This window comes from Dermochelys coriacea, chromosome 3, assembly GCF_009764565.3.
Source record: "Dermochelys coriacea isolate rDerCor1 chromosome 3, rDerCor1.pri.v4, whole genome shotgun sequence".
NCBI lineage: Eukaryota > Metazoa > Chordata > Testudines > Dermochelyidae > Dermochelys > Dermochelys coriacea.
The window spans coordinates 50,953,723-50,979,011 of record NC_050070.1 but is presented as its reverse complement, the minus strand read 5'-3'; the positions used below and the strand labels follow the sequence as shown (position 1 = coordinate 50,979,011).

At 42.7% G+C, this 25,289-nt stretch overlaps 1 protein-coding gene across 1 annotated transcript in view; it reads left to right on the top strand.

Moving 5' to 3' along the window:
- LOC122459436 (protein eyes shut homolog) overlaps positions 1 to 25,289 on the top strand; it is a 196,089-nt gene that overhangs the window by 124,783 nt on the left and 46,017 nt on the right. The window contains exons 4-6 of the mRNA XM_043511471.1: positions 6,664 to 6,830; positions 7,099 to 7,243; positions 24,599 to 24,773. Of these exons, the coding sequence (XP_043367406.1) occupies positions 6,664 to 6,830; positions 7,099 to 7,243; positions 24,599 to 24,773 (487 nt within the window). The remainder of the gene's footprint in view (positions 1 to 6,663; positions 6,831 to 7,098; positions 7,244 to 24,598; positions 24,774 to 25,289) is intronic.

The following is a 25,289-nucleotide window of genomic DNA, read 5'->3' as shown; positions in this document are numbered from 1 at the left end:
CCCATCTGGTGGCATCAAGACCACTTAGAGAGAGAGATCAAATGAGTCTGCTCTACAGCCTTAGCTAACAGCCAGTTGGCTTTTGGCTCATGTGGTAGAGGCTCATGCACTAAACTCTAGAGACCCCAGATTCGATCCCACCCGCCGACGACCAGGGTCTGGTGGGTGTTACACTTAGATGGAGCAACAGAAAATTGAATTTCCTGGTAATCGATTTTATGTGCATATATCAGTATGTACTCTACTGAATAACAGTCTGGCAGCCAGCAATGTTCTGATCTGCTGTACTAATCATTACATTTACAAACTCTAAAAACATTAAATGTGAAAACATTTGGGCCTGATTTCTTTTTTCTTATATCAGTGTAAATGAGAAGTAACTGCAAAGGAGTCAGTGACATTATACCAGCATACAACTGGATTAAGAGTAAAATAAGACCCTTATTGTTTAAACAGACATTTGTTCAGTAAATAACAGACGTAAAAGTGAATTAAAATGGCTTGGTTTCCTGGAATCTTATCTGGAAATGTATGTTGCTTTAGTTTCATTTGAGGAGGGGAAAGAAAGATATAAAGGCAGTGCTACAACAGCCAGTAAAATCAGATGGGCCCACAGTTAGCTTAATTGGATAAAAGAATTATGTCTCTGACACCACTAGGATAATAAAACTTTAAAGTTGTCTTGGACAGAAAGCATCTTGATTAAGAAGCCTATAGATGCCTAACTCCCTTTAATATCAATGTGAGTTAGGTGCCTAAATACGTTTGAGGATCTGGGCTCAAATGCATTGTGGTTGCTTGTTGTGATTCCCTCTGAGACCACTTTCAACTCGGCTTCCCAAGAATTCAGTTTGACTCTGGCCTTCATTACTCAGTTATCTTTATTTGGTGTACAGCAGTGCTACGCTCAGTTGATCAAACTCAAATGCAGGAGGGATGGATGCACAGTACATCACAGCTTCAAAGTTTCCCAGAAACCTCCTCCTTTTACATCCATTACATACCTTATTGCATTTACTATATTACATCACACATTTTTTGATTGGCTTGGTTACTTTGCAGGAACCAATCCCTTTGCAGCATGTGTGGTCCACGTACTGTCCATGGTTCAACTTCCTCTTTACCTCATCTCTACATTCTTAACTTATTTTGTCTCTTGTTATCTATAGTTCCCTGGGTGTTCTCCCTTTTATACTAGTTGTCTCAGACATTCTGTCTTCTTAGCCTACTGACATATTTGTTTAGCACAAACATTCTGTTTTCAACCTGATGATTCATTTACTTCCCTAATTCTGTCTTCCAAAAGATGAGGCCTCCCTCCATGTGTAAATTACTCATGTCAGGCCAGGCCTCTGCTACAGTTCTAAAGTAACTAATGATAATAAATGTTTCCCTCAGTGACAGTTTTGGAACCCTATTGCTTTCAGTGGGGATTCCCAGATATAAATGAAGGCAATGAGGTTAAAAAGATGATTATTAACAAATCTGTCAAAGACAATGAATCATAAAATAAACCATTTTGCCCTCCACATGCTGAGTTGGTTCTCAGGGCTAAGGTTAATGACACTATTATAGCTTTTCCTTTTAATACATTAAATGAGCAGTTATGGGTGAAACACAGGAGGAGCAAATCTGCTGAATGTCAACCTGCCATTTTTTACAGCATCCATTTTCAGTTTTAAGAGTACACTGTTCTTCTATTGAAGTTCATGTGAGTTTTCCCATGCACTTCCACTGAAGAAAGAGAAGGCTTTAAATGCCACTTTTCAGTTGGTCACCCTGATTTCTGTAATTACACAATGTGGCTCAAAAGACCAGGAACCTTAAAAGCACATTTATTATCAATTGTTGCAAAAAAAAAATAGTGTTTGACTAGAGCAATGTGGTGTGAGTGAATATCTGACCTCAATGTTAATTTGTCCTTTAAGTACTGTGCTATTAGATCATTTAAGAGACTTGTAGTAAGATCATGTCACTTATGTCTGTATAAAGTAGAATCATAGAATCATAGAACTGGAATGGACCTTGAGAGGTCATCTAGTCCAGTCCCCTGCACTCAAGGCAGAACTAAGTATTATCTAAACCATCCCTGAAAGGTGTTTCTCCAACCTGCTCTTAAAAATCCCCAATGATGGAGATTCCAGAACCTCCCTAGGCAATTTATTCCAGTGCTTAACCACTCTGACAGTTAGGAAGTTTTTCCTAATGTCCAACCTAAACTGCCCTTGCTGCAATTTAAGCCCACTGTTTCTTGTCCTATCCTCAGAGGTTAAGAAGAACAATTTTTCTTCCTCCTCCTTGTAACAACCTTTTATGTACTTGAAAACTATTATGTTCCCACTCAGTCTTTCTCCAGACTAAACAAACCCAATTTTTTCAGTCTTCTCTCATAGGTCATGTTTTCTAGACCTTTAATCATTTTTGTTGCTCTTCTCTGGACTTTCTCCAGTTTGTCTACATCTTTCCTGAAATGTGGTGCCCAGAACTGAACACAATAAGCCAGTTGAGGCCTAATCAGTGCAGAGTAGAGTGGGAGAATTACTTCTTATGTCTTGCTTACAATACTGCTACTAATACATCCCAGAACGATATTTACTTTTTTTGTAACAGTGGTATACTGTTGACTCATGTTTAGCTTTTGATCCACTATGACCCCCAGATTCCTTTCTGCAGTACTCCTTCCTAGGTGGCCATTTCCCATTTTGTATGTGTGCAACTGATTGTTCCTTCCTAAGTGGAGTACTTTGCATTTGTCCTTATTGAATTCCATCCTATTTACTTCAGACCATTTCTCCAGTTTGTCCAGTCCATTTTGAATTTTAATCCTATCCTCCAAAGCACTTGCAACCCCTCCCAGCTTGGTATCATCCGCAAACTTTATAAGTGTACTCTCTATGCCATTATCTAAATCATTGATGAAGGTATTGGACAGAACCTGACCCAGAATCGATCCCTGCAGGATACCACTCATTATGCCCTTCCAGCATGACTGTGAACCACTGTGAACTATTCTCTGGGAACGATTTTCCAACCAGTTATGTTATAGTAGCTCCATCTACGTTGTATTTCCCTAGTTTGTTTATGAGAAGGTCCTGCAAGACAGTATCAAAAGCCTTACTAAAGTCAAGGTATACCACATCTGTTGCTTCCCCCTTATCCATAAGGCTTGTTACCCTGCCAAAGAAAGCTATCAGGTTCATTTGACATGATTTGTTCTTGACAAATCCGTTCTGACTGTTATTTGTCACCTTATTATTTTCTAGGTGTTTGCAAATTGATTGCTTAATTATTTGCTACATTATCTTTCTGGGTACAGAAGTTAAGCTGACTGGTCTGTAATTCCCTGGGTTGTCCTCTTTTTATAGATGGGAACTATATTTGCCCTTTTCCAGTCTTCTGGAATGTCACCCATCTTCCATGACTGTTCAAAGATAATTGCTAATGGCTCAGATATCTCCCCAGTCAGCTCCTTGAGTGTTCTAGGATGCATTTCATCAGTAACTCATGTGATCTTTTGTAGTTTGACTCTAGCTTTAGAGAGCTATGTGAAAGGCTGGGCTTAATTATACCTCTTCAATTAAGAATAAAAAATTTAGGTCAATTGGCATCAATGGAGCTTCAATGTCCTACACCAGCTTAGGATCTTATTTCACAATTGTATCAGTCATATCAATTATGAGATTGTGTCTGATTCTTCATAATAAGTGCAATTAAGAAGTAATCTTGTGTATCACATAATCAGTAATCATGACAAATGCTATTATTAAGCCACATTCTGAGTTATCTGTGAGATGTACACAGTCCCAGGGGCAATCTGGTTAAATTGGTTTGAAGTTACTGCTAACATTAAACTTTTTACTACCAGTTTGAATAGGTATTGTATAAAAAAGTATGAAAAATAATCTGCTACCCAAATGAAATAACATTCTCCAATGAGCAATGTAATTTTCCACAGTTCTACTTTCCTTCTTTTCCCCCAGCCTCCCACCAGAGACGAAGGGTGGGAGAAAGGAAGAACAATCCCCATTTTACAGATGGAGAACAGAGAGATTGACTTTTACAAATCACACAGGAAGTCTGTAGCAGAAGTTTGGATGAACCCTCCTCCCCTGAATCCTCAGCCAGTGCCTTAATTGCAAGACCATCTTTCCTCTCATGATTTCGCCCTGCCAGAAAAAAATATCTTCACCATTTTTAGACGTTCCTATGAAAACATATTTATCATGGAGTAAAAATGCACTGGTAAATCTTTAATGCTGTTCCGAACCACACACTTGCCTGTTACGTCTCATTAATATAATCATTGCAATACAATGTGAACCAAAAATATTTGAGTTATACTGAATCTAAATATAACTATCTTTCAACAAAGGTTGAGCCCCCCAAAACTTAAAAAAACCCCTCTTCTTCCACTGCTGAAGAGTCCAGATAGCATTGCACATAAAAAAAAGTGCAGAGTACTGTTTTCTGGTTAATTATTAGTACATTCTGCTAGTTTACAGTCTACAAGATCCCAGCAATTCCTAGATTCTAAGGCCAGAAGGGACCATTCTGATAATCTCTGATCTCCTGTATAAAACAGGCCATAGAATTTCCCTCAAATAATTCCTAGAGTGTATCATTTAGAAAAAAACATCCAATCTTGAATTAAAAATGGTCAGTAATGGAGAATCATCCGTGACCCTTGGCTAATTGTTCCAAGGGTTAATAACTCTGATCATTAAAAATGTATGCCTTATTTCCAGTCTGAGTTTGTCTAGCTTCAACTTCCAGCCATTGAATAATGTTATACCTTCCTCTGCTAGACTGAGGACCTCATTATTAAATATTTGTTCCCTGTGTGGGTACTGTAATCAAGTCACCCCTTAATCTTCTCTTTGTTAAACTAAATGTTTTAGTTCCTTGAGTCTATCACTAAAGGCATGTTTTATAATCCTTAATCATTCTCGTGGCTCTTTTCTGAACCCAAATGATCAACATCCTTTTTGAATTGTGGGCACCAGAACTGGACATGGTATTGCAGCAGCACCCTTGCCAAATACAGAGATAAAATAACCTCCCTACTCCTACTCGAGATTCCCCTGTTTATGCATCCCAGGACTGTATTAACTCTTCTAGTGATGGCATCACACTGGGAGCTCATATCAGCTGATTATCCAGCACAATCCCCAAATCTTTATATTTAGCCATATTAAAACGCATGTTGTTTGCTTGCTTGCTTGCTCCCAGTTTACCAAGCAATGTAGATCATTCTGAATCAGTGAACTGTCCACTTCATTATTTATCACTTCCCTAACTTTTTTGTCATCTGAAAACTATCAGTGATGATTTTATGTTTTCTTTCAAGTCATTGATAAAGATGTTAAATAGCATAGGGCCAAGAACTGATTGCTGCAGGAATCCACTGCAAACAGACCTGCTCGATGACAATTTCCCATGTACAGTTACATTTTGAGACCAATCAATTAGCCAGTTTTTAATCCATTTAATGTGTGCCATGTTAATTTTATGTCATTCTAGCTTTTTAATCAAAATGTCACGCAGCACCAAGTCAAACTCCTTACAGGAGTCTTGGTATATTATGTCAATACTATTACCTTTATTGACTTCTAATCTCATAAAAAAAAGTTATCAAGTTAGTCTGACATGATCTATTTTCCATAAACCCATATTTATTAGCATTAATTATTTTACCCTTCTTTAATTCATTATTAATTAAGTCCTTTATCAGCCACTTAGTTATCTTGCCATGCATTCATGTCAGACTTTCAGGTCTATACTTACTTGGGTCATCCTGTTTATCCTTTTAAAAAATTGACACAAAATTAGCTTTCTTCCAGTCTTCTGAAACATCCCTTATTGAAAAATCAGCATTAATGGTCCAGCAAACTCTTCGGCCAGCTCTTTTAAAACTCTTGGATGCAAAGTTATCTTCATCTGCTGATTTTAAAATCGAGAACTTTATTAGCGTCTGTTTAACATCCTCCAAAGCTACAAATGGGCTGGAAAAAGTGTTACCATCACCATTTGATGAGATTCCTTCATCTGTTTTTCCTCAAGTATAGAACAGAAATATTTATTGAACCCATCTGCCTTTCTGTATTATTATTGATATTTCTACCATTTCTATCTAGCACTCGACCAATGCCATTGTCAGTATTCCTTTTGTTCCTATTATATTTTTAAACCTCTTTCTTATTGTCCTTGACTCTGCTTCTACTATAAGGTGCCAAAACACTACTGGAAAAAGCATTAACAGTTGGTTAGATGATTTTTAAAAAATAAAATAAAAGTTCAGTCTTTCTGGATACATCTTCCTCGCACGATATATTTTCAATTCATTTGGGAGAAAAATGTTTTGTGTTCCTTTGTCAGCATTTAACAAATACGTGTATTTATTATAATGATTGTCATGATAATACAGTCATGAAAGATGGGTAACTTAAGCTTCATCATTCATGAGCATCATAGCCAAGCTCATCTGCCTTTTTTTGTGTTTCTTAAGCAAGATTTTAGGTTGTGAAGGATTTCTGGTGTTGCAGCGCACTGATTCCAACCCTGCTCATAGCCACAGGGTAACTGAGATAGCAGGGATTCCAAATTTCCCCTTCAGCATTCAGAAAATCTTTGCGTAAGATAGCCGTGCTGTTCTTGTCTTTGCAGGTCTCAATGGAGATGATTTCCTGGCGCTAGGCCTGCGTAGTGGCAGTGTTGTGTACAGCTACAACCTGGGCTCTGGCATGGCCACTCTCATTAGTCAGCCACTCGATCTGACACTCAGTATTCATGTGATCCACCTTGGCAGATCTCTCCGAGCAGGCTGGCTGAAGGTAAGGGATCGTACCTTTTTTTGAGAGACAGCTATCGAACTGAAAGTGGTTTTCCCTGAAGGGCTGTGTGATCTTTACCATGCCTGTAAATGTGCCATCAAAAGAAACTGTTAAATAGCTACAGGAAAGGAAAAGTTTTAAAAATTATTTTATTCTTATGTTTCTTTATTAAGATAATTGGGAAGCAAAGGGGGAAATCTCTTGTTGAAACATGCCCATTAGGAACCATTTCCTTTGTTATAAGTAGTGTAAATGTTTTCATTGAAAGGTGGACGATCATAAGAATAAATCCGTCACATCCCCAGGAAGGTTGGTTGGGCTCAATGTCTTCAGTCAATTTTATGTAGGCGGTTACATTGAATACACTCCTGAACTCTTACCAAATGGATCCAAATTTGAGAATGGCTTTCAAGGTAAGGACCATTTTAAAGAAAACCTCCTAAATGCATCCAATGAAGTGAGCTGTAGCTCACGAAAGCTTATGCTCTAATAAATTTGTTAGTCTCTAAGGTGCCACAAGTACTCCTTTTCTTTTTGCGAATACAGACTAACACGGCTGCTACTCTGAAACCTCCTAATACTGTTTGCATCATAATATTTTTAATGCCTATAAAACAATTATGTAAAAATAGTTTGTCTTTTTTGAAGAAAAAAATAGTTTCTTCATTTTAATAGCTTAGGCTAGGGTTTATATTTTTTTTTCATATTTCATTTTGATTAATAAGAAGCAGGTTGCTTGTAAAATGTTCCCACTGTGGCTAGTATACATTACTATGTTTGTCATGGTTAGCTGTTAGGTTTGTTTTATTGAATGGAAACACATATCGGAAGGATACCTCCATGGTTTTAAAGCATAAGATTAAGACACAGAGAGTTAAATTCTATTCTCAGATATCAGTGATTTGGGGAAATCATTTAACTTCTTTGTTAGTTTCTCCCCTCCTAAACATGGAGAGCATAACTCTTCCCTGCCTCTTAGGGGGGTTAGCGAGACAAGATGGCTGAAGTAATATCTTTTATTGGACTTTGGTGTGTGAAACAAGCTTTCAAGCTTAAACCAAGCTCTTCTTTAGGGGAGGATGTAATTTGTTAATGTTGTTCCTTTAATGTTGGTACAGTATTCTGAGACCCTGAGATGAAAAATGCTGTAAAAGTGGAAAGCATTATGTGTCATTTATTATTTTGTTTTGATTTTGATTAGTGTAAGCAAAGTTCCCCCAAAAATATGAAGGTTCAATTCCCAGGTAGTTATGAACCCAAGATGCTTCTCTAAAGCTATTCTAACCCACTCTTATTTAAAAAAAAATGCTGACAAGTCTCGCAAAAAGAGACTTTATTATGAGATTTTCAGTACATGCTGTTTCAGGTCAGGCTGGAAACACCATGAAAACAGCCTTTCCTAGAGTCTATGCCATTCGTTCTTCCTCACATTATCATCTGCCCTCGTACTTCAGCCGTGATCAGGAAGGGACTTTTCAGTATGAGAGGTGGTTCAGACTCTTCTCCCATCCAGATTGTAGCTTCTCTGGCTGCTCTCACTAGTAGGAATGGTGCCAGCTGGGTAATGGATATGGTGATGTGGATAGTTGCCTGCTAGAAACTATAATCAGGTGGCCAAATCTATGATATTTTTTCCTATAGAGCAGAAATCTTTTGAAGTTCACCAATTATTAATTGTGCTTTGCAATTGTTGTATTTATTTATTTATTGTTATTTCTTACTATTTATTTTTTTAAAAAAGGTTCTGACCCATGCTCTGAGTGTTAATATACTACATTTACACATATGGTGTCAAAATATAAATCCATAATATAAAAGATCAAATAGACTACTCATAATTACTGCTAAAACTTAAATATTAGCTCCCCCACCCATTTTCCTATCTAACCGATTTACTGTTTTCTTCCAGTTTGGGCTACTTTACTGTATTTTCCCAGGCCCAGCTATGCAAACAAACACTCTTTAAACAGGAGGTCCAACCTTATGTCTTGCTGTTCCTTTTCTCTATACTGTGATCTTTTCTTTTCCTGGATTTTCTGGTCTTCTCCATTTTCTATGCTTTCTTTTCCTTTCATGGTCATCTTTGCCTCACTGTGCCAAATGTTGCTGTTATAATAGTTCCAGTCCAGAGTGAGTCTGTTGGATTTACTCTGGGAACCACAGCAGCGAAAGAAGCAGAACCTGAGGCCATCAGGCGGCCCCCAGCCCAGTCCTCCAGCAGAGTTGTACAGACCCCAGAGAGGAAAGAGGAGACGCAACTGCATTGAAGGGCTGGGGCTGCGGAGGGGGGCAGTACAGCTGAACCGGAGGGCGGCCCCACATTCTGCTGCTTTTGCTGCTGCGGTTCCCGAGAGAGCCCTGCAGTTCAGAAATCCGTATCCAGCACAGTGGGAAGACGGAGCCCCTCTCCCCGGTGCTCTGGGCCTGGGGGGCACGTGGGGAGGCCAGCAGCTGCACGGGGGGGAGGGGGGAGAAGGGAAGGTTGTGTGCTTTGGGCTCCAGCTGGGGAAGGGGGTAAAAGGGGAGGAGTCTGGCCTCGGGCAGAGGGGGAGGGGATGGGGCCTAGTCTCCCCCAACGGTGCGTTCACCCGCCCATGATTCCGTGATTGCCTCCAAGTTCTCCTCTCCCCACAGAGCAAGGAGATCCATCCCTTCCCCTCTAGACCAGGAACTGCCATGCTCAGCTGGGCAATAGCTATGTGAGCTCTCCACACTGGGGAATTTCAAAAACTTCATAGGGCTTTGAAAGGGGAAGGGTGCATGCCTGTATAGCTGGATGCAGGGCAGTGGAGTTCAAAATACTGAGCAGAGTGGTCACAGTGGGCATTGTGGGTTACCTCCTAGAGGCCAGTTATGGCAACGTAATGAACACAGTGTCTACACTGATGGTTTGTCAATCTAACTTTGACGCAAAAAGCTCTACGCCTCTCGTCAAGATGGTTTTATTTGTTGGCAAAGCAGGAGACTTTTGTCAGTGGGAGGAGCATTGTAGTGTGTACACCTCCACTGTTTTGTCGATAAAAGCTGCCTTTTGCTGACAAAACTATGTAGTGTAGATAAAGACTAAGTTCTTTCAGTTTAAGAAAAAAAAGTTTTCTTCTGCATTTCTCATTGATACTGGGTGATAGCCCACGCCCAGCCCCCAAGTCATGCCCATCTCCTGCAGCTTCGAGAGGTCTTCTCCTGCAAGGAGTTGATTCCTATAATGGTCTGACTCTTTCACTGAGTCCAATGTCTGGGAGAGTCCCATATCCCTCAGAAGTGCTCCCTCTGCCACCAGCTAAAGCCCAGGTCTCGCAAGAACCAGGAGCTGAAGTTAAAACTCCTCCTTATGGAGAAGGCTCTTCAGCCTCCAGGGGACTTCGTTGCCAACCCCAGATCATCCTGGGAGCCTTCAACTTCAAAGGGGGTAGAGTTGCAGAAAAGACCAGCAGATTCCCCCCATAAAGGCTTGAGAAAAAGGGCTTCAAGACCCCAACTGACCCGTTGGCCAGCCAGAGAGGTTCTTCAGTGCAATCAGCCACCTTGATAATGGCGGCACTGGTAGCTCCCAAATGTGGTATCCAGAAGCATCAGGGTGCCTCTCTATAAGCTCTGCCCAACCACATAGAGACACCAAGGTCTCAGGCTCTGAGGCAGTGGTATTGCCCCTAAGGACAAAGACAAATAGCGTAGCACCTCTAAAGGAATGGCACCAAGAAAATCTTTGGTATTGAGTGTGACAAAGCTCCCATCTAGGGAATGCTCTGCAACTTCACAACCATTGGTACCAACAACGTACCATGGATGCTCCTCTGCAATACTGAGTGAGCCAACAGTACCGCAAGAGTTTCAGTACCTCAGAGACCTGACAGTTGGGAAAGAACCTCAATCCCCATTACTCAGTACTGGGGCGCCTCTCCTGATCACCTCCCAGCGCCCAGAATTGCCCTCAGCACCAGGCCATGTACTATCAATACCCCCAGTCAGCAACACTGATGAATCTGACAGTGACCAGGAGGATGTCACAATACAAGGATTCTCCTCAATTCTATTGAGCCAACCAATGATCGTGATGTGGGTCCACTTGGGCACCCACCACCCATTCCCTTTCCCCCCAGTGGCCATATTAGGATCCTTGGGCAATGTCCAGATCTAGTGTCTCTCTGAGAGAGTCTGTCAGGTGGTCTCCTATAGCGTCACTGTCCAGAGCCCCTGAATCAGAGTAGGAAAAAACTTTTGAGGAACAGGAGGAAAGACTCAAAGGGGAAGCTACCCCTCCAGCAAACTTCTCCTCATCTTCACCAGATGAGGCTGTAGTGTCCCCGTCCATTACTTCCTGATGATTTCAAGAACGTCCAAGCCCTTACTAAGAGGGTAGCGGATGAGTGCAGATTCTCCCTCCTCCAGAATTGCATTCCCAATTAATGAGGCAATTCTAGATCCTGTCAAAGTCATCTGGCAGACAACAACCTCTATCGCACCAACCTGCAAGAGAGACAACAAAAAATACTACGTCCCTCCCAAAGAGGCAGACTTCCTGTTTCAACATCCACAACCCAACTCCATCGTAGTGGATGTGGTTAATGCACAAGGCAAGCAACATCACGCCTAATCAACCCTATATGATTGGGATTGGAAAAGGCTAGATCTCTTTGGGAGGAAGGTGTATTTGTTGGTGAAATTACAGTTTAGAGTCGCAAACTACCAAGCTGTCATGGCCAAATATGATTTTATTAATTATGGGAAACAATGTATTTCTGGAACATTTACTGGAGACACAAAAGAAACAGTTTCAAGCCATTGTCAAAGAGGGTCAGTTAGTAGCCAGAACAGCACTACAGATGGCACCAGACACAGCTGATACTGTAGCTTGCTCGGAAGTGGTAATGAGGCTACACCTTTCCGGATTGCCCAAAGAGCTGCAGATGATGGTAGAAGATCATCTCAAACAACACTCTTTTCTCTCCATACCTTGAAGGATTCCCAGGCCACATTACGCTCCCTGGGAATATACTCTGATGGCAGAAGAGAAGATATATCTCTCAACCACAGCATAGGTCATGACCTCTTCAATACCCACCATCTCAGCACTATTAAAAGCCACAAGGTAAGAGGCCCAGGGTTCAGAAGCAGAAGAAGTCAGTACACCAATCCATGACCTCTCAGACTGCCTCTTCTAAGCACATTTGATAGGTTGTTTGAGGGCCCGAACAACTATACCTTGCAACATGAGCTGCCATCTATACACCAATCACACTTGGCCCTCTTTCACAGCAGCTGGGAGACGATCACCTCCAACTGATGGGTCTTGAAGATTATTTCAAAGAAATACACCATTCAATTCACATCTCTCCCCCATTCCCACCCTTCTTCCCCATCCCTCTTCAGGGATCCTTCCCACAAGAACCTACTTTTCCAGAAAATAGATCAGATGTTATGATTAGGTTCCCATAGAACCAGTCCCAGTGCAACTCAGGGGAAAGGGGGTTTACTCTTGTTATTTCCTGATCCCCCAATGTGAAGGAAGGTTGGTGGCCCATTGTAAATCTAAGGGCATTAAACAAATACGTAAAGGCACAGAAATTCAAGATGGTCATGCTAGCAGCCATTATTCCAGCTCTAGAGCAAGAAGATAGGTATCTTCTAGGCCGAGGGACAAAAAACAATTTCCACATCTTGATATGACTGTTGCACAGGAGATTCCTACAGTTTACCTTTGGACAGAACTGTTATCAGTACAGGATGCTCCCTTTCAGCCTCTCCAGGTATTCTCCAACTGCGAACATTGGGCATTGTGATCTACCTCTACCTAGACAACTGTCCTCAGGGCTCCCTTATTTCAGAATACCATACAAGCCACCCAGACAACCATGCTTAACTTACAGAAATTGACACTATCCCCAGTATGATGACTGGAGTTTATTGGTGCTGACCTTGATGCAGTACAAGCGAGAGTGTTCCTCCTGCTACACAGATTCACCACCCTTACGAATGTCATGAAGACAGGCCAGGCCAACCCTCAAACATTGGCCAGGAACTGTCTGCAGCTGCTAGGTTATATGGCAGCATGCACCTTCAGCACCCCAAATGCACAGATGTTCATGATGTATCTTCAGAAGTGGCTCACTTCTGTCTATACCTGAACAGGGACAGACTAACCAAACTGCTATCACTTCCCTCCACAGTAGAGCTCTCCCTGGACTGGTGGAAAGACCCATGCAATGTCCGAGCAGGCTTTACTTTCATTATTTACTTTTATAGAATCATAGAATATCAGGGTTGGAAGGGACCTCAGGAGGTCATCTAGTCCAATGGTTCTCAAAGCCGGGCTGCCGCTTGTTCAGGGAAAATCCCTGCTGGGCCAGAACGGTTTGTTTACCTGCCACGTCCACAGGTTTGGCCGACCACGGCTCCCACTGGCTGCAGTTTGCCGCTCCAGGCCAATGGGGGCTGCGGGAAGGGTGACCAGCATGTCCCTTGTCCCGTGCCACTTCCCGCAGCCCCCATGGCCTGGAGTGGTGAACCGCAGCCAGTGGGAGCTGAAATTGGCCAAACCTGTGGACGCGGCAGGTAAAAAAACCGGTCCGGCCCAGCAGGGGCTTTCCCTGAACAAGCGGTGGACCGGCTTTGAGAGCCACTGATCGAATCCAACCCCCTGCTCAAAGCAGGACCAATCCCCAACTAAATCATCCCAGCCAGGGCTTTGTCAGGCCTGACCTTAAAAACCTCAAAGGAAGGAGATTCCACCACCTCCCTAGGTAACCCATTCCAGTACTTCACCACCCTCCTAGTGAAAAAGTTGTTCCTTATATCCAACCTAAACCTCCCTCACTGCAACTTGAGACCATTACTCCTTGTTCTGTCATCTGCTACCACTGAGAACAGTCTAGATCCATCCTCTTTGGAACCCACTTTCAGGTAGTTGAAAGCAGCTATCAAATCCCCCCTCATTCTTCTCTTCTGCAGACTATACAATCCCAGTTCCCCCAGCCTGTCCTCATAACTCATGTGTTCCAGTCCCCCAATCATTTTCGTTGCCCTCCACTGGACACTTTCCAATTTTTCCACATCTTTCTTGTAGTGTGGGGCCCAAAACTGGATACAGTACTCCAGATGAGGCCTCACCAGTGTCGAATAGAGGGGAATGATCACGTCCCTTCATCTGCTGCAATACCCCTAAATGCCGTTAGCCTTCCCCTGAATGCCATTATACAGCCCCAAATGCCATTAGCCTTCTTGGCAACAAGGGCACACTGTTGACTCATATCCAGCTTCTCGTCCACTGTAACCCCTAGGTCCTTTTCTGCAGAACTGCTGTCTAGTCATTTGGTCCTTAGTCTGTAGCAGTGCATGGGATTCTTCCATCCTAAATGCAGGACTCTGCACTTGTTCTTGTTGAACCTCATCAGATTTCCTTTGGACCAATCCTCCAGTTTGTCTAGGTCCCTCTGTATCCTATCCCTACCCTCCAGCATATCTACCTCTCCCCCCAGTTTAGTGTCATCTACAAACTTGCTGAGGGTACAGTCCACGCCATCCTCCAGATCATTAATGAAGATATTGAACAAAACCGGCCCCAAGATCGACCCTTGGGGCACTCCGCTTGATACCGGCTGCCAACTAGACATTGAGCCATTGATCACTACCCGATGAGCCCAACAATCTAGCCAGCTTTCTATCTACCTTATAGTCCATTCATCCAGCCCATAATTCTTTAATTTGCTGGCAAGAATACTGTGGGAGACTATATCAAAAACTTTCCTAAAGTCAAGGAATAACACGTCCACCGCTTTCCCCTCAACCACAGAGCCAGTTATCTCATCATAGAAGGCAATTAGATTAGTCAGGCATGACTTTCCCTTGGTGAATCCATGCTGACTGTTCTTGATCACTTTTCTCTCCTTTAAGTGCGTCAGAATTGATTTCTTGAGGACCTGCTCCATGATTTTTCCAGGGACTGAGGTGAGACTGACTGGCCTGTAGTTCCCCAGATCATCCTCCTTCCCTTTTTTAAAGATGGGCACTACATTAGCCTTTTTCTAGTCATCCAGGACCCCCCTGAGTTTTCAAAATAATGGCCAGTGGCTCTGCAATCACATCCGCCAAGTCCTTTAGTACCCTCCGATGCAGAGCATCTGGCCCCATGGACTTGTGCTCTTCCAAGCTTCCTAAATAGTCCCGAACCACTTCTTTCTCCACAGAGTGCTGGTCGCCTCCTCCCCATGCCCAGTGCAGTGGTCAGGTCAGTGCCTGTTCTTGAAGAGAGAGGCAAAAAAAGCATTGAGTACATTAGCTTTTTCCACATCCTCTGTCACTATGTTGCCTTCCCCATTCAGTAAGGGGCCCACACTTTCCCTGACCTTCTTCTTGTTGCTAACATACCTGAAGAAACTCTTCTTGTTACTCTTAACATCTCTTGTTAGCTGCAACTCCGAGTGTGATTTGGCCTTCCTGATTTCACTCCTGCATGCCTGATCAATATTTTTATACTCCTCCCTGGTCATTTGTCTAAGCTTCCACTTCTTGTAAGCTTCTTTTTTGTGTTTAAGATCAGCAAGGATTTCACTGTTAAGCCAAGCTGGTCGCCTGCCATATTTACTATTCTTTCTACACATCGGGATGGTTTGTTCCTGTAAACCCAATAAGTATTCTTTAAAATACAGCCAGCTCTTCTGGACTCCTTTCCCCCTCATGTTATTCTCCCAGGGGATCCCGCCCATCAGTTCCCTGAGGGAGTCAAAGTCTTTTCTGAAGTCTAGGGTCAGTACTCTGCTGCTCTCCCTTCTTCCTTATGTCAGGATCCTGAACTTGACCAGCTCATGGTCACTGTCACCCAGGTTCCCATGGTAGAGATCCTTGTCTAATCGAGGGATCTCCAATCAATCAATCAATCAATCAATCACAGCAGAATGACTGTAGCTTACACTTCAAATAGGTTGGTGTAGACTCTAAACTCCTCGGGGCAGGGGATTATTTTTTTTCCTATGTTTTAATAGCACTGAACATTCCAACAGCGCTCAGTAATGATAACAAAGTGGCCACTTGAGTGAGTTTTTTTTACCAGTGGCTGCTCCCAGTGAGACATTTGCTTCCTGTATACTGGTGTGCCTGGGCAGCCTGGATGTTTGGATTGCTGAGATCAACAGGCCGAGGTAGAGGCCATCCAACTGGTCATGCTAGAACACATATTACATCACCAACAAAGAACTAAGCAGCACTGCATAGCACAAAACACTGTGGGACATGGTCCTTCATTCATACTGGCCATAGCTGCATATCTCAATGCAGGCTACATTCCCAGCTTTGCTGATGGCAGTTTTGGGTGCCCTTGCCTGAAAATATATGTATTTTTCAGTCAGTTTAGTTCCAATTAGGATAAAGGCTGTTTGAGCTCACCAGTTGCTGAAACAAAAGTGACAAGTTTTCTGACAGAACATTTGTATAATAAGTGTATTGGGAGAAGGTTAAAAAAATCTACTTTAATTCTAAGAATGTCACAAAATCATGTTTTGAAGACTTTTTCTTTGCTATTTGCTCATTAAAAGCAACCAACCCCAGAAGTGATAAAAGGAAAGGACTAAAGAGACAGATAAAAGATGCCAAAAAATGAGGTAGACTAAGAAGAAAATAATGCAGCAAACAAAAGCTGCATCTTTTTTTTAAAAAAGACAGAAAGTGACAAACCAAATGAAAAGATGAGCTAAGGTTTAAGGGAGCAGGTTGCACAATTAAGACCCAGGCCCATGTTTGGGATGTTTTGCAGTTACACTAATCCCAAAAGAGCTTGGGGAGTACCCTTTCGGGGTATAACATGTCTCCTCTGGAGCACAGTCATTGCAATTTTCCTGATCCCTTGTGTGAGGCAAAAGGGAGCAGGAAGACTCCTTGTGCTCTCTGAGCTTTCTACCCTGTGCAAAGGCTGGGCTTACATATTAAACTCAAAGGTCAGAAGTAGGGGGTGAAAATTCAGAGACTAAGAAGAGACTGGGGAAAAATAAAATAAGTGAATAGAAAAGGGAATGTGTGGCCACTAGGCTATACACTACCTTTCCTTGTGAAAAAAACGGTCCAGCTTCTGATGTAAGATTATTTCAATTGATTTACTTCAGCATCTAACCTCTGGGATCAAATTGAACTGAATGGAAGTGGATTAGGTGTTTTCATTTTAGCCCTTATCTTGTCCTGTCCAAACTTGTCAGCAACCCTCCCCACAATTCAGCTCAGTTCTCTGCTCAAAAGAGGCCCAGAACTGGGAGAGCAAAGGGAATGCATGTCAGAACTGAGGGTGCATTTATTAGCAAAGCCCCCTCGGGGAGTTTGTACAACACATACCTCCACTGTTTCAGGCTAAATTAGTTACTGTTAGTCCCTCATCAGCACTCACAATTTTTTTTAAAAATGTAAATGAGAACTCAGTTGAACTTAAGAGGCCAAGCAAGAGACTCCCTGGCCCTTAGTAACTGCTTTATTTATATTTGTTCAGGAAGCTGTTTCTAAACTGGATGCTTTGCAGGTACAATACAGTTAAACCATCCGTCACCACCAATGCCACCTTATTTTCCATGATGACCTTACCAGGTCTTCAGAACTCGCTGTGCTTTCCTTCAGTGTTTACTGTTTACACACGTCTCAGGGAGGGGTTTAGTTGGTATTCTAGCAGTATCCGAGGGAACAGAACATGCTTTATCTGTTGCTGACAAACAGCAGAAACATTAGTTAGGTTGGTTGAATGTGTGTTGCACAAATAGTAACAGGATTGAAAGTATTGCAAATAGTCATCAGACTAGGTTATGGTTAAATTACTTAATGTACATTCTAAAGTTATGTTAGGTGGAAGTATAAACAAAACTGAAAAAAAAATCTTGTCTAAGAAAACAGGGTTAAGGCACTTTTTACAAAAATATGTATTTTTAAACAAATCATTAGTTCATCTTTCCACAAAAAGCTAAGCAAGGTTTATATTCAATGGTATTCAATACCAATACTTTCTACTAGATACAATTTTTTGTTATAATCTTTAAAGAGGCAGCATTATCCCAAAATTAAAGGAAAAGGTTTTACTTTGGGGTGTACTTTCGGTACCTAAATGAAAGCAGTCTGATTTTCAGAAATGCTAAACATCCGCAACTCCAGTGATTTCAATGGGGGTTGAGAATGCTCAGCGTGTTTTCAGATCAAGTCATTTATTTATATGTCCGGCTGTAGGTGTTATACCAATAAAATAAAAACCAGCAGGATCTTATTAAAGGGGAAAAGGCAAAATGCCACATTTATTGTTAATACAAAAAGAATCATAGTAAGCAGTTAGTTATAGCTATAACATTCCATTCAATTTCATATTTATTCACACATTCATTCATACACACACACATACACAGGTTCTGCAAGGTTGTTATCATAGTTACCAGCCTTAGAGTTGCTCATGCCAAGCCACTGGCCATGTGGCCTGGACATGAGGAGGGAGCAGGGCCTTGTCAGATGCATATCTGATGCTTCTGGAAGTTGGTCTGCAGAATCAGACCCCAAAGTTCTCACTTTCTAGAGTCCATTTTTATAGAAATTTATTCCTATGCCAGTCTATGGGAATTGCTTCATCATGCTGTTGCTGAATCAAATCAGCAGATGGCACATTCCTGATGGCTCCGTGCTGCCAGATGTTATCTTGTTCTTTGGTTCTCCATCATTGAGGCTGTTGGGTGGATTCCAGTCTGCCCTCCGGGGGGTCCTCTGGTTATTTCCACTTGACGCCTTCTTCAGCCGATGGACACTGGATTCTTAGGCTGGCACCTCCCTGATCATTCAGTTATTATCCACACCAAGCATCCACCCACATACATCCTCTATCTCTATTTTAATCACAATTGTTAACAAAGGGAGGTGAATACAACAAAAGGGCGGGGAGTCTCTGGGTGCTGTTTCTGTTGTTACAGAGTATTGCTTTGAGTCTCTCTCTGTGTGCATAGTTGTTGTTACAAAGAATTGCTTTGAGAACAGACTCTGTTTTAGAATGTACTAACACAATTAGCAGCTTGCAAGTTTCACACAGAGAGGGAGAGAAACAGTACCAAAAACCAAGAGACCTCTTAATTAGTAATACCCTGGAATTTAAACTATGGGGAATCAAACTCATCTGTGATTTTAATACAGAACTTCTTTAATATGATCCAACATAGGGACCCAAGTTTGAACATTCTGGCCACGGTTTTTGTTTGGTCATCGGAATGGCCAGCTTTGCTGGAGGTGCTGTGTGTGTATGCAGTCTGGTTGATTGGATCACTGGGACTTGGGTGGGTAGGTAGGTAATCCAGCTGGATCACCTCAGCAGCAATCACCCAGCCTCACTCAATTTCCTCGCCCTAATCCTCAGGGCTCAGCTATGAATTTCTAGGCCCATTGGAATGATAGTGGCAAAAGCAAGATCAGAGTAGCTGATGATTTTCACCAAAACTCCACTGTCGCACTTGCCTTTTCTGGTACCATCCCCAAGAATCCAATCAAGTGGCATATCAAATGGTAGCTGATAATGATACTATGTACTGGTGTGTGAGCTCTAAGAGGAGTTTGGAGATGTCTACCTGGAGACAGGACTATCAGGTCCTAACAGGAGGATCCAGCTCAATCCATGGTAAAAGGAATGTTAAAAAAGGAACTGAATCATCAGGGCTTTTCCGTAGGTTAGTTTAAAGCAGGGGGTTTAATAGCCCGCTGGGCTATTTCCTGCAGCCTGCCAAGCTACCCGCGCCTGCCCCCAGGCCAGGGGTGAGCAAAGTACAGCCCATGGGCCGAATCCGGCCCACGGGATTACCCCCATGGCGCCGTGAGCCCTGCACCATTCCCTGAAGCAGCCAGCAGCAAGTCCCTGAGGCCAAGGGTGGAGAAGAGGGCTCAGTGCATTGCTTTCACCTCCAGGCACCGCCCCCTATCCCCCGTAGCTCCCATTGGCTGGGAACGGGGAACCGCGGCCAATGGGAGCTTCGGGGGAGGTACCTGGAGGAGTGGCAAGAGCAGTGCACAGAGCTCTCTACCCCTTCTCCCCGGGGTTGGAGAGACATGGTTCCGGCTGCTTCCCGGAGCGGAGCGGAGCGGGGCACTGCGTGCCACTGCCACCCCGGAGCCACGCTAGGTAAGCGGCGCCAGGCCAGAGCCCGCACCCCAAACCCCTCCTGCACCCCACACCCCAACTCCCTGTTCTGAGCCCCCTGCCACACCCCGCACATCTCCTGCTCCTCCTGGGGGCAGAGTTGGAGTTGGGACTTCGCAGAAGGGGTTGGAATGGGAGTGGGACAGGGGCAGGGCCTCATGGAAGGGGTGGTGTGGGGGCGGGGCTAGAGGCAGCGAGGGGTGGGTGTGTAAATGATTCGGCCCTCGAGCCAATGCACTAGTCCTCATGTGGCCCTTGTGGTCATTTGAGTTTGAGACCCCTGGTTTAAAGCATATTGTCTAGCAGAAGACGATAAACCAGAGGTGGGCAAACTACAGCCTGCGGGCCACATCTGGCCTGCGGGACCATCCTGCCTGGCCCTTGATTTTGCTGCATTTCCTCCATCTCTGCTGCAGCAGTGTGCAGGGAAGATGAGTTAGTGCTGCTCTCAGCTCCTGCCCACTAGTTTCCCTCTTTCTCAGACGAGTGGCCAGCAGAATGAGGAGGGGCCTATAGCATGTGGGAAAAGACAGAAGACCTAGAGTTGGAGGGGAAGGAGACATGAGATGGGCCCAATAGAGCAGGAAGAAGTCTGGATGTGGGTGGGACTTGGAGAAGAGAGCAGACTGGCTTGGTGTGTGAATGGAAGAGAGACAATGCTATAGAAAAGAGGAGGACACAAAAGAGAGTAGGGAAAAACAGTGAAGATAAATATATGTAAGGGGAGAAAATATATGAGTAAAAAGCCGGTACTCTATGAACCAAAAGGTTTGCTGTCTGTGCTAACTAAATATTTGGAACCTGAGATGGGGTGCTGGAACAATTTGTACAATGGGGATGCTGAGTGCCATTGAACCAAACTGTAAACCCTGCATATAATGGAATCAAGCTAAGGAGTGCAACAGTACCCCCAGTACTTTCCAGCACCTATGACCTGAGAAATGATCACAATCCACACAGCTTTTGCAATGTGGCACAATGTCTTAGGAATGTCTAAGGTGACACATGCGCCCTATTCTGCACACTTATTTATATAGGCCCCCTCATCACCCGACTACTCAACAATGAGAAGAACTAGGTGTTAAAATTCTACACAATGTATAATTCATTAGTATTTAACATAGCATAGAATCATAGAATATCAGGGTTGGAAGGCACCTCAGGAGGTCATCTAGTCCAACTCCCTGCTCAAAGCAGGACCAATCCCCAACTAAATCATCCCAGCCAGGGCTTTGTCAGGCCTGACCTTAAAAAACTCAAAGGAAGGAGATTCTACCACCTCCCTAAGTAACCCAGTCCAGTGTTTCACCACCCTCCTAATGAAAACATTTTCTAATATCCAACCTAAACCTCCCCCACTGCAACTTGAGACCATTACTACTTGTTCTGTCATCTGGTACCACTGAGAACAGTCTAGATCCATCCTCTTGGGAACCCCCTTTCAGGTAATTAAAAGCAGCTATCAAATCCCCCCTCATTCTTCTCTTCTTCAGACTAAACAAAGTTCCCCAGTTCCCTCAGCCTCTCCTCATAAGTCATGTGTTCCAGCCCCCTAATCATTTTTGTTGCCCTCCGCTGGGCTCTTTCCAATTTTTCCACATCCTTCTTGTAATAAAATCCTGCTATAATATGCTTATGCCTCTCTTCTGTAGATATCTGGGAATCTGGCACCTGTATAAGGGAGAAAACTAGCTACAGAACTTACAGTAGCCTGTCTTTCATAGAGTCATAGAATATTAGGGTTGGACGAGACCTCAGGAGGTCATCTAGTCCAATCCCCCTCTCAAAGCAGGATCAACACCAACTAAATCATCCCAGCCAAGGCTTTGTCAAGCTGGGCCTTAAAAACCTCTCGGGATGGAGATTCCACCACCTCCCTAGGTAACCCATTCCAGTGCTTCACCATCCTCCTAGTGAAATAGTGTTTCCTAATATCCAAAATAGGTCTTTAACCTACTAAATGCCAGCAATTGCCTATGTCACTGGAGCATAAAAAGGTCCCTGTGCTCTACCAATTCTTAGCAGATAAATAATCTGGCCAAAGGAAGAAATCCAATACAACAAATAGTAAAAAGGATTTGAAAGTCAAATGTCCTAGTGATGAATGGGTACATAAATGCAACCAGTTCAGAATTATATCCATACATTTTAAGAATAGAGAAATTACATTCAATTTTAGTCCCAGCAAGGATAGGAGGCCTGAATGGGTGCATATGATAAATAAAATGTTGATGATAAATACCCAGACTGACACAAACAGTGGGAATATTTAGTATGTTCTCTGTAACTGTTGAAAGTGCACAAATACTGGCATTGGGTAAACCCCTTGACATCCATCATCTCTATCAGTTGCAAGTCTTCTTCCTCTATGATTTCAACAAATCATGCAAAATTAAGGTAGTGCCTAATCCCTGCAGTGCTGAATACCGGCTTTTCCAATTTCAATAAGTGCTGTGGGTATTCATTATCTCTTAAACTGAACTGATACAAACCAGTTGAAAAAGCTGTGTCCCTGCACAAAGTTACACTGATTAACCAGAGCAGTTTAAAATTGGACCTGTAGTTTAAACCAGTAAATGTTTGAGAGTAGCTCAGGGATAAAATTTTCAAAAGTGCCCCAGGCCCAGATTTCTAAACATACATATGAGTTGCTCTGATCACCACCACAAGGCCTAAATGGATAATTCTCATTTTTGAAAATGACTTAGGCACCTAACTACATTTGTGATCTGATCCAAGTCCCACTGAAATCAATGTTAGTTAGGTGCCTAAATACCATGCGTTAGATGCTTAGAGCTAGATCCACAAAGGTACTTAGGCACCTAACTGTCTCCTTAGGTGCCTACATCCAACATCAAGCGGAAAGGTCCTCTCATGGATCAGTAAATGATTAAAAGACAGAAAACAAAGGGTAGGAATAAATAGTCATTTTTCAGAATGGAGAGAAGTAAATAGTGATGTCCCCCTGGGATCTATACTGAAACCTGTGCTGTTCAATTCATTCATAACTAATCTAAGGGTAAACAGTGAAGTGGCAAAATTTGCAGATGATGCAAAATTATTCAAGATAGTTAAATTCAAAGCAGACAGAAGAGTTATGAAGGGATCTGCCAAAACTTGGTGACTGTGCAACAAAATGGCAGATATAATTCAGTGTTGATAAATGCAAACTAATGCACATTGGAAAACATATCTCAACTATACATACAAAATTATGGGGTCTAAATTAGCTATTACCACTCAAGAAGGGGAGCTTGGAGTCATTGTGGATAGTTCTCTAAAACAGCCGCTCAATGTGCAGTGGCAGTCAAAAAAGCTAACAATGTTAGGAACCATAAGGAAAGGGATAGATAATAAGACAGAAAAGCTCATCATGCCACTATATAAATCCACGGTAGGCCCTCACTTTGAATACTGCATCCAGTTCTGGTCACCCCATCTCAAAACAGATTTATTAGAATGGGAAAGGTACAGAGAAAGGCAACAAAAATTATTAGGGATATGGAATAGCTTCTGTAGGAGGACAGATTTAAAAGACTGGGATTTTTCATATTGGAAAAGAGATGACTAGGGGTGATATGATAGAGGTCTATAAAGTTGTGAATGGTGTGGAGAAAGTGAATAGGGGCGTGTTATTTTCTCCCTCACATAACACAAGAACCAGTGGTCACCTAATGAAATTAATAGGCAACAGGTTTAAAACAAATAAAAGGAAGTACTTCTTCCTACAATGCACAGTCAGCCTTTGGAATTCACTGCCAGGGGATGTTGTGAAGGCCAAATTTTTAAAGAACTAGATAAGTTCTTGGAGGATAGGTTCATCAATGGCTATTAGCCAAGTTGGTCAGGGATGCAACCCCATGCTCTGAATGTCCCTAGCTTCTGATTGCCAGAAGCTGGGAGTGGATGACTTGGGATTGATCAGTCAATGATTGCCTATTCTGTTCATTCCCTCTGAAGCACCTGGCATTGGCCACTTTTGGAAGACTGGACCTTTGGTCTGACCCAGTATGGGCATTATTACGTTCTTATTAAAGTACCACTAACTTTCTCAAGATCACTGCTCTGCTGCTGCCCAATCCTATAGGTGCCCATATTTCTGCTGTTGGACATGCACAACGCTGCTCAAGTCCTGACACCACTCCATAATTAAGCTTTTCAGAGACCTTCCTCGTACCTAAACCCTGGGGGGGATTCTCAAATTAGGCATTCTCCTCATAGCTCACCCATGAGGCCCAATCAGATAGCCATGCTCAGAGCACACCTAACTCACACAAAAGACAGCTGGCAAGGGCGAGAATATGTTTCAAAATATCCAGTAGCCAGTACACTCACCTGGGACACACGAGACCCCATTTCAAATCTCTTGATTTGGAGCTGGAACTTGAACATGACTTTCCCACATCTCAGGTGAGTGCACCAGTCATCGGGCTATAAAGGCACTCTGTCTGGCTTACTGACTATTTAATTGTTATACATAGTGGAACAGCTTCAACAGGGGAGACTGAGAGAAACACAATCCAGAATACCCTATACTGGGGCCAGACAACTTCCTGCATAGCAAACACAACCATACTCCTACTTCTTTTGTTTTCACTTTCTATTTGTATTTTGAGGCTTATTCCCTTCCCTTTTCTTTTTCCAGGATGTATTTTTGACATAGAAGTTCGCACTGGAAAGGATCACCAATTTAAATCACCCGGTATTCCGGAAGGCCATCCCAATGCAGGTCGCAGTGTAGGACAATGTGAAGATTCCCCATGCAGTTTAATAAAATGCAGAAATGGTGGAATGTGCATGGAAAGTGGCTCTACCGTTTAGTGAGTATTATTTCAGTGTACTAAAACATGGAAGTGCTATATCTGAATGTTCATCGAGTGAACATCATTATTTAGTGCCTTGAAAATAAAAATGGAAATCCATGTTACTTATAAAGAAAAATATACACGTTGGAGGACTGGTTGATTTAGGGCCTGGTTAAGGTACACAGAGCATGTCAACATTTTTAATACTGAAGTATTAAAATAATAAATATTGTTTTTGTTGCATGGGACTCTCAGAAGTGCTCAGCATTGTCTAACTCTGCTCTGGTTAATGTTATTGGGAGTTTTATCAGAATTAGGCTCACCCTCAGTGATTTTGAAAATTCCAGCTACAGTTAGTTATTAGTTGACATAACCAAACGTAAAAACAAGTAAAGATGTATTGCTATCCCAAAGAAGAGGCACTCTAAATGTAATATGCCTGTTGCAGCCCTGGCTGAGTTCCACTTCCAGAGGGTCACCAGGCTGTTATAACTAGACCTAACCATTGGACCCTCCACCATGCTTTCACAT